Source organism: Acomys russatus, chromosome 14, assembly GCF_903995435.1.
Source record: "Acomys russatus chromosome 14, mAcoRus1.1, whole genome shotgun sequence".
NCBI classification, from domain to species: Eukaryota; Metazoa; Chordata; class Mammalia; order Rodentia; family Muridae; genus Acomys; species Acomys russatus.
Window position 1 is genome coordinate 36,037,559 of NC_067150.1, and position 9,584 is coordinate 36,047,142.

Consider the following 9,584-nt stretch of genomic DNA (forward strand, 5'->3'; position numbering starts at 1 on the left):
AAGACAGGCTAGTCTCGCACCACGAGCCTGCACCACCACGCCCCCGCATTTCACTCACGCTCCACCCCCCTCCACTCCCTAGCCCACCCACCCAGAAGACACCCACGCCTGGGAGGCCAGGGTTTTTTAGACTGGGTTCCTTAGCTTAGGGTAACCTCGAATTTGAGCTTCTACAGCAGTGTGATTGCAGGCGTGTAGCACGAAATCTGGTTTTGGGCGGTGTGGGGCTTCGAATTTGCCAGGCAGGCACTCTACCAGCTGTGCCACATCCTCAGGCTGAGGAAAGCCGGGTGATCGGGGCGAGCGCGCGCGGGGTGGATGCTGAGGTCATCAGGAGTCTCTGCAGGGTGCTGGCACACCTGACCGCTCGGTTGCGCGAGGGATTTGTGGAAGCACCTTCCACGAACGCGAGCCTCTCCGCCTCTGGGACTCCTCGGGAGTCCTCCATCCTTGAAAGTGGACCTCAAACTTCAGGACCGGGATTTCTGGGCCAGCCTCCATGGCCAGGTCCCGGGATTGCTGGACTGGGACATGGGTAACGAGTGCTTCCTGTCCTTTACCACATCACACCTGTCCTTGTCCACGCAGAAACGTGAGTGGGGCTGTGGGGGAGAGGGGCGCGTGGGTGGCGGCGGCGGCGGCGTTGTCGAGTGGCCTGGCCACCCGTGGCTTCCCACGCTCACCACCTCACTGGGCTCAGGGTCTGGAACCCACTCCTATGCGGTAGTGGCCCCTCACAGGCACTGAACCTCCAGAGTCCACATACCTCGGCTTTCAGCTCTCACCAACCATCACCACCCCACCTACCCGCAAACATTTCTAACCCTCTTCCGATATTTGGCCTTGAGCATCAGGACTCGTAGGCGGCATACCCCAGGCTTTATGTTTTGGGATAAAACAATCATTGTCCTTTTGGGGGGGAGCGTATCCTTGCCTCCTCTTGTTTGGTTGTTGTTGACTATGTTTTTGTTTTGAGGTCCAGGCTTGCTACAAGTCTTTAACAGTTGACCTACCTTCTGGGGCTCTAGGCGTGGGCGTCCACCCCAGGCTATTAGCCCACATCTCCTTCTTTTGTCTGTAGTACCAGATGGATTTAATATTGGCGAAGGGATGGTGGACGAGCATATTTGTAAGTTTTTCCTCTTTCTTAGACCTTAAGTTTATTAGTTAAGGTGATCACTTGCATTTGAGGTGGCTTTTTCTTTTCTCTTTTTTTCTTTCTTTCTTTCTTTCTTTCTTTCTTTCTTTTGGCCACTGCCAGGTTGTTGGGTTAAATAGTGTCTTTCTCTCTCTCTCTCTCTGCCCCCCACCCCCCACCCCCAGAACTCGGGAGGCAGAGGCAAGCGGATCGCTGTGAGTTTGAGTTCAGCCTGGTCTATAAAGCGAGTTCAGGAGAGCCAGGGCTACACAGAGAAACTCTGTCTCGAAAAACCAAAAATAAATAAATAAATAAATAAATAAAACAAAAAAAAAAAAAAAAAAAAAAAAAAAAAATTCTCACAGCAATCCGCTTGCCTCTGCTTCCCACAGGCCACCATACCGGGCCTAATTTTTGTTTTGAGACAGAGTCTGGCAATATAGCGTAGGCTGGCCTCCAGTTCGTGACCCTCCCCTCTTAGCCTCACTAGTGCTGGGATTACTGGTGCAAGCCGCTAGTCACAGGTTCCCAGCATCTTTTACAATTAACATACGCAAATAAAGAGTTTAAAGAAGCAGGACCAGGCGGCACACGCCTGTAATCTCTGCACTCCGAAGACAGAGGCAGGCAGATCTCTGAGAGTTCAAGGCCAACCTGGTCTGCAAAGCCAGGCCAGGACAACCAAGGCTACACAGAGAAACTCTGTCTCAATAAGTAAATAAATAAATAAGCCATAACAAAACAGTTTAAAGAGCTAGGCAGGGTAGTGCCTGCATTTAATCCCAGCACGTGGGAGGCAGAGATAGGCAGATCTCTGAGAGTTGGAGGCCAGTCTGGTCTACATTGTAAGTTCCAAGCCAGCGAGGCCTATGGAGATACCCTGTCCCCCCCGCCCCAAAAAAAAATAATGGCCTTGGTGGTACACACTTGTGGAAGCTGAGGTAAGAAAGAGTTCCAGCTGGGTGTGGTGGTGCACGCCTTTCATCCCAGCACTCGGCAGGCAGAGGCAGGTGGATCGCTGTGAGTTCGAGGCCAGCCTGTTCTACAAAGTGAGTCAGTCCATGACAGCCTAGGCTACACAGAGAAACCCTGTCTCGAAAAACCAAAAAAAAAAAGAGTTCCAGCACAGCCCAGGCTACATAGTAGAATCCTGTCTCAACACAACAGGGGCAGAGGAGAGCAGATAACCAGGGTTTAATTCCTGGAACACAGGTGAGATAGTGGCTTTGATCTACAAATATACAATACATACAGAAGTAAGTAAGAAATAAATGTTGAAAAGAATCACTAAGTCATATTTTCTACCTATAAAGCTTTTTGAAATGGGTCTTTCAGCTAGTCCAGATAAACTTGAACTCAGTGCGTTGCCAAATCTGGCTGCGAATTCTGGATCCTCTGGCTTTCACCACACAAGTGCTGAGATTAGGTTTTGGTCACCATTCCTGGCTTTAATATTGTTTTGTTTCTTAATTTTCTTTCTTTTTTCTTTCTTTCTTTCTTTTTTGGTTTTCCGAGACAGGGTTTCTCTGTGTAGCCTTGGCTGTCCTGGACTCACTTTGTAGACCAGGCTGGCCTCAAACTCACAGAGATCTGCCTGTCTTTGCTTCCTTGAGTGCTGGGATTACAGGCGTGCGCTACTACCCTGGCTCTCAATACAGTCCTAAAAAATATTTTGTCTTTTTTTGCGGTTTTGAAGATTTAGCTCAGGCTTGTGCATCTCAGACAAAGGCCTTACTGATGAACTGCAACCTCAGCCCTAAATCTTTTGTTTTCTAGAACAAAACCATGGGGGCCAGGGAGGTGGCTAAGAGCACTTAACTCTGCAAGTGTGAGAGGTTCTGAGTTCAAATCCCCAGCCCATGCCTCAAAAGCTAGGCATGGCTGTCTGTGCTTGTACCCCCAGCATTTAGGAGTGGAGGGACACCTCTGGTTCACAAAGACTTTGCTACAACACCACCAGGCAGCTTTGTGCTTAGCAGGTAAAGGTGGATGCCACCTAAGTTTCATATAGTGGAAAGAGAGAGGCAGCCCCCTTCAAATTGTTGTATGACCTACCCATGTGCTCCCACACACTAATTTTTTTAGAATATAAGGTAGAACATGGTAGAGGAAGGCACTGGAAGTGGTAGCCTTAATGTCCACACATACAGGTGCTTCATACACACTCCATACAATTCACGTACTAACACAGATGCTCCACAAGGCACGCACACATAAACGTACAGTAGAGGCAGACAAGATAGCTCAGCAGGTCAAGGCGCCAGAGGGTCTGAGTTTGATCCCTGGGGCCCATGTGATGGAAGGGGAGCGAACTGACTTTTGCAAGCTGTCTTCTGACCTCCACAGGTACATGTTGTCATGTGCACCCCAACATGCACAAACATGCACACAGATGGATATGATATTAAAACATGTTTAAGAACAGAAACCGGGGCTGGAGAGATGGCTCAGAGGTTAAGAGCACTGGTTGCTCTTCCAGAGGTCCTGAATTCAATTCCCAGCAACCACGTGATAGCTCACAACCATCTATAATGTGATCTGATAGCCCTCTTCCGGCTTGCAGGTGAACACTGTGTACATAATAATAAATAAATAAATCTTAAAAAAAAAAAAAACAAAACACCAGAACCCTTGCTGGGTGGTGGCAGCAGTGGCGGTGGCACATACCTTTAATCCCAGCACTTGGGAGGCAGGGGTTTTCTGTGAGTTCAAGACCTGTCTGGTATAGAGCAAGTATCAGGTAGGTAAAGAAAAATTTAGATTCAGGCGTGGTGCTACATGCCTTTAATCCCAAATGAAGGTAAAGTTAGTTTGTAGAAGGAAGCACCCATGTTTGAAAGCGATGTCTGTGAAGGGAGAGGAAAGGGAAACTACTTACGAGGCAGTTTTAGCTGGAGCTCTAAGCTCAAGACCAGCCTGGTCTACCAAGTGAGTCCAGGATAGCCAAGGTTACACAGAGAACTCGGGGGGGGGGGGGGGGCGCGGGGGAGGCGCTGGCGCGGGGACAGTTTTACAGAGAGAGGAGGCAGTTTTACCAGGACAGTAAGCGTTGGGTTGCAGAGAGAGAACTCAGGTAAAGACGGAACAGGCCAGAAAATGAGAAGAAGCCAGAAGATTAGAGCAGATTGCTGAGTTAGTTTAAGGCCAAGTAGAGAAATTCGGGCTGATTAGATAAATTAGCTGGGAGAGGAGTTTGAGCCAGAGCAGCTGAGTTGAATCAGCCAGCCCAGAGCTCAGAAAGAACAAGTAAGGGTGAGCTTATTCAGCAGTAAGTCTCAGAGGCTGAAACATTCTAGGCCTAGGTTAGATTGAATGGGGGCTAGAAGCGTCCAGGACTAGGCCTAGGTTAGCACAAGGAGGTAGTGAGCCTCCCACATAACAAATGAAATGGTCAAATAAAGATACCTTTACACAGAAACCTGTTACAACCCATCACTACCACCACCATCACCAAAAAAAAAAAAGCCTCGGATTAAATGCATGCACCATCACTGCCCTGTTGGTTTTAGTTTTTGTTGTTGTTTTGTTTTGTTTGTTTGTTTGTTTGTTTTTAATACAGAGTCTCTCTACATAGCTCTGGCTGCCTTGGAATACCCAATGTAGACGAGGCTGGCCTGCAACTTAGATGCCCCTGTCTCTACCTCCTAAGTGCTTAGATTAAAGGTGTGTCCCACCAAGCCTGGCTGTTACTGCTTTAAATGTGGTTCTGTAGACTGACGTGAGATCCAAGTGCTCTGAGCTATCTTCTCAACCAAGGAGTTTATTGTTGGGTAATACTGCATATGCAGAGACCTTTTACTGATGGCTGTAAGTCACCATCTACAAATCCAGGGCTCTCAAATCTACCCACAAACCAGCACCCCACTCTCTGTGGCCTTCACTTTCAGTCGTGCCATCCTATAAATAAGAGGTTATAACTCACAGCTTACTAAGGTAGAGATGTGTAATGAATGATATTTCTGGGCAGTGGCTGGGGATAGGGGTTCTTCTGACAGCCATCGTGTCAGCCCAAGAAAATGCAATTAAAAAAATTTTTTTTTGTTTTGAGACTGAGTTTCTCTGTGTAGCCTTGGCTGTCCTGGACTTACTGTATAGACCAGGCTGGCCTCAAACTCATGGAGATCCACCTTCCTTTGCCTCCTGAGTGCTGGGATTACAGATGTATATCACCTTGCCTGGCCTAAGAAATGTAATTTTAGGCCAGACGTGATGGGCAGAGGCAGAAGCAGGTAGACTGCTGTGAGTTCGAAGCCAGCCTGGTCTACAAAGTGAGTCCAGGGCAGCCAGGGCTACACAGAGAAACCCTGTCTCAAAAAGAAAAGAAATATATTAATCTAGAACTGGGTCTTATAATAACATGTCTGTAATCCTAGGAGGCTGAGGCAGGGGGATAAGAAGTTGGTGGCCAGCCTGGGATTTATAACGGGATCCCATGTCAGGAGGAAAGGGGAAAGAGAGGAGGAGAGCAGAATGGATAGAGGGGAGAAACTGAGTTTAAAGTACACTTGCCAATAACCCAAGTAACAACATCCAACCTACAGCTCTGCTGGAGAGGCCAGCAGAGAATTGTGCTGTGTGGGCAGATTTGGGAGCCCTACATGTATGGATGGCAGCCTACAGCCATGGGTATGTACGAGGTCATTCAAAGGTAGTATTGGTGGAGTGAGAAAAAGTGTGGAACACTTAGAAGACCACAGGAGGAAGGAACAGTCCCTATAGCCTCATACCACCCAGGCTCTGCCACACCTGTCCCCAGATATCTTCAAGGCCTGGCATCTCAGAGTAATAGAAGAAATGCTGGAATGTCTTGGCTCTCTTTGCCAGTTGCCAAATAAAACGTCAAATAGTTCAACCACCAACACTCTCCTTTGTCTTGACTATCTCTCTCTCGCTCTTTTTGCCAGTTGCCAAATACAGACTACGAATAGTTCACCCACCAAAACTGCCTTTGGAAAAAAAACTCAACCCTGATAAAGATGGTAGGTAGTGGGTTCTGTCTCCTGAGCTGGGGTCACCTTGCTCCCCAAAGCCCATGAGTCATGGGGAGTCTCCTTTTCCTCTGTCCAGGTCCAGACATTGAACCGAATCTGTGGATGTGGGTGAACCCGAACATTGTGTATCCTCCCGGCAAGCTGGAGGTTGCAAGACTTAAAAAAGAGGACCTGCCTGGTTCCCAGCCAGCTCTGAAGGAGGAAGAAGCTCCAGGGGGGTGGTCGGGGCTGCCTTCCTCCAGCCAGCCCCCACCTCCTCGAAAGCGGAAGAGGAAGCAGAAGGAGAAGCATGTTGTCTCTTCCCCTAGGGTCTGGGAGGAGGTATGAATGGTTGGGCACAGGGTTGAAGCATCATCAGTGGCTGGGTTCCCGGGGGGGGGGGGGGAGGGGCAATAAAAGATGAACAAGTTTACAGCTGACTTGTACTTTGGGGTTGGGGAGAATCCCAACGGTGGATTCTAGACTGCTCCCCTATCTTGTCTGCCACTGTACCCTGGAGCTGAGGCCAAGGAGTCAGGACCAGCTCCTACTCTGTGCCCCTCTAGCATACAGAAGAGGAGCAGGCCAAGGACCAGGATGACAGCTCCTCTGTGGCTCTCCCATCCCTTCCCACAAGGGCCCCCATCCAGAGGAGGCTTCTCCAGCAAGCCCTCAGCCCGGAAGGGAGGCTCTGGTCCCGACCCCCCCTCAATTACTTCCATCTAATTGCCTTGGCACTCAGAAACAGTCCCCCCGGTGGTCTCAACGTTCAGCAGATCTACAACTTCACTCGGTATGTGTTCAGGGCCCTGTGAGGAGGGGAAACGGAGGGTCACTTCCTACCTAGCCCTGGGTTGCCAACTCAGTTTTCCCCATCTGGGTCTGAGGATATGAGTGCATTTAGAGTTTTCTCTCTGTCTCTGTCTCTCTGTCTCTCTGTCTCTCTCTGTTTCCCAAGACAGGGTTGAATTTACTCTGTAGACCAGGCTGACCTCGAACTCACAGAGATCCACCTGCCTCTGCCTCCCAAGTGCTGAGATTAAAGGCCTGCGCCACCACTGCCCAGCTGCTTTTGCCTTTCCAATTTTCTTTCCCCAGGCAAATGCATGCCTACCCAATGTTCAGGAACATAATCACTTCTACCCTCTTTTGCCTCTTAAAATTCAGCCTACCCTCAAAATACCAGCCCACTTATGAGAGACCCATATGGATAAAATCCAATATCCTCAACATCATCTCTATCCTGTCTGGCACAGAGCCTTGTACCCCCAAGAATCAAGGGAGCCTCACTGAATTTGGGGTGGGGGCGTGGAGAGAGAGAGAGAAAAAAAATTGAGGTTGAAATTAGGGCCTCATTTTTTAGACAAGGACTCACTTTGTATCTCTGACTGGTCTGGATCTCATAGACTAGGTCTATATAGACTGGCTCTATATAGACTAGGTGTGGCTTGAACTCAGATCTACTTGCCTCTGCCTCCCGAGTAACAGGGTTTCTCTGTGTAGCCCTGGCTGTTCTAGAACTCACTATGTACACCAGGCTGCCCCCTGAAATCAAAGATCCACCTGTCTCTGCCTTTTGAGTGCTGGGATTAAAGGTGTGCTACCACAATCAGCTAACATTTACCTTTGATAGTTATGAACCAGTAAGTGTGAGGGAGGCCTTCCCTGGTATTAGGCAGAGAGCTCAGTGTCTCAGAGTGCTTTTTCTCCCAGAGGTTTAATCCTGTTAGGGTTTTGCTTTGTTCCTGCTTGAAAAATCAACAGCCCTTGAGGGAGGGGCAGAAAAAAAAATAAGCCTGGGGTTGGGGACAGTAAACTGGGCTTAGAAGAAATTTCTTGGCCTAGCATGGTGGCACAGGCCTGTAATCTCAGCACTCAGGAGGGAGGAGGACCAGGAGTTTAACATCACCTTCAGGGTCCATCTGGGCTGTTCAGGGTCCATCTGGGCTGCATTAAGACTGTCTCAAGAAAACCAAAAGGGAGAAGGGAATAAAGGTGGTTCATAAGCAGTGCCTGGGATTGTGGTTCTGCCAGCAAAGGGCAGTTCCTACCAGCCTTGTCCTGTTCCCTGAAGGAAGTGCTGAGGCTCCTGACCCCGGAGGAGAACAAGGGCCAGAATAGGTCCTCTTCCGGGGAGCCATACCTTTTCTTACTCTTCCTCCCTGTCCACAGAGAACACTTCCCATTTTTCCGGACAGCTCCAGAAGGCTGGAAGAACACAGTCCGTCACAATCTCTGTTTCCGAGACAGCTTTGAGAAAGTGCCGGTCAGTATGCAGGGTGAGGCCAGCATTCCGCCTCCTCCTCCTCGATCCTGCCTCTGGAAGTTGACTGAGGAGGGACACCGCCGCTTTGCGGAGGAGGCCCGCACCTTGGCTTCCACACGGCTGGAAAGTATCCAACAGTGCATGAGCCAGCCAGGTGTGAAGCCTCGTCACGCATGGGCCCAAGGGTGGGGGACCTGAGGCCCAGACCCTAGGCTGGATGTGCCTACTTGGGTCACACTAGAGACATGTATAGGTAGCAGGCTGAGTAGGAGTGGTTGAGACTTCCCAAGAGAGTGGGACTTTGTTTTGGTTTTGTTTTTGTTTTTCTTTCAAGACAGGGTTTCTCTGTGTAGCTTTGGGTGTCCTGGGCTCACTTTGTAGACCAGGCTGGCCTCGAACTCATGGTGATCTGCCTGCCTCTGCCTCCCGAGTGCTGGGATTAAAGGCGTGCACCTCCATGCCTGGTGAGAGTGGGACTTTGTATACAAAGACTAGGTTGGGAAATTGAGGTCGCAGCTAACTCTTGGGGAAGTGGCACTTGAGTTGGGTAGGAAGTGCGAAGGCTTATGTGCGAAGAGGACTCTCCTGTAGCCATCAGAAAGACATCAGAAGAGGGAGCGTTAAGCGCTGTGGGACAGCATAGCAGACCCTGGAAAGAGCAGGGCAAGATGACAAGCGCCTCTGAACTCTCTTACAGATGTGATGCCCTTGCTCTTTCACCTTCAAGAAGAAGCAGACATGTTCTAATAAAGTTTCCTTCAGCAACACCTGTATGTGAGTGTGTGCCGTCTATGAAAATGGGGCCAAGCGGGGAGTGGAATTCACCTTCAAGAATGAAAATAGGAGTTCTGGAAGCTGGCAGATGCCTGTCAGGCAGGAAGGGGAGGTACCCTTTCTTTCTCAGAAGAGGAAAAATGTTCAAGTCTCTTCAGGGTCCTGGAGCAGGTTTTGTTTTTCTGGGGGCATAGAGATCATCTTGGGAGATATCTGTAGCAGCCAGCCCTGGAGGTACCAGCCCCTCCTTCAGCTGACATTTGTTACACAGCTGCTGATTCTGAGCTAAGGACAAGAGACAGGCCCCTGCCTCAGCTGGGGAAGGATGAGCATTCAACGGATACATCAGGTTGTTTGAGATGGAGTCTTGGTGTATAGGTAGGTTGGCGTGAACCAAGACCCACTTGCTTGGGCAGCTAGGACTTCAGGCTTGCCT

At 49.5% G+C, this 9,584-nt stretch overlaps 1 protein-coding gene across 1 annotated transcript; it reads left to right on the forward strand.

Annotated features, from left to right (window-relative positions):
• The first annotated feature begins 516 nt into the window (after positions 1–516).
• Foxr1 (forkhead box R1) lies at positions 517–9,121 on the forward strand. Its single transcript, XM_051155719.1, has 6 exons — positions 517–592; positions 6,043–6,117; positions 6,206–6,450; positions 6,675–6,901; positions 8,281–8,528; positions 9,072–9,121. The coding sequence occupies exons 1-6, from the start codon at positions 532–534 to the stop codon at positions 9,119–9,121; spliced, it is 906 nt and encodes a 301-aa protein (XP_051011676.1). The 5' UTR covers positions 517–531.
• The last annotated feature ends 463 nt before the right edge of the window (positions 9,122–9,584 follow it).

What these genes read in the sequence shown, in the direction of transcription:
- Foxr1 (XM_051155719.1), top strand. Translation starts at nt 532, where the DNA reads ATGGGTAACGAGTGCTTCCTGTCCTTTACCACATCACACCTGTCCTTG. An exon ending in GTCCTTGTCCACGCAGAAAC is followed by an intron (nt 593 to 6,042) that starts GTGAGTGGGGCT and finishes TCTTTTTGCCAG; the next exon opens with TTGCCAAATACAGACTACGA. An exon ending in CCCCTAGGGTCTGGGAGGAG is followed by an intron (nt 6,451 to 6,674) that starts GTATGAATGGTT and finishes GTGCCCCTCTAG; the next exon opens with CATACAGAAGAGGAGCAGGC.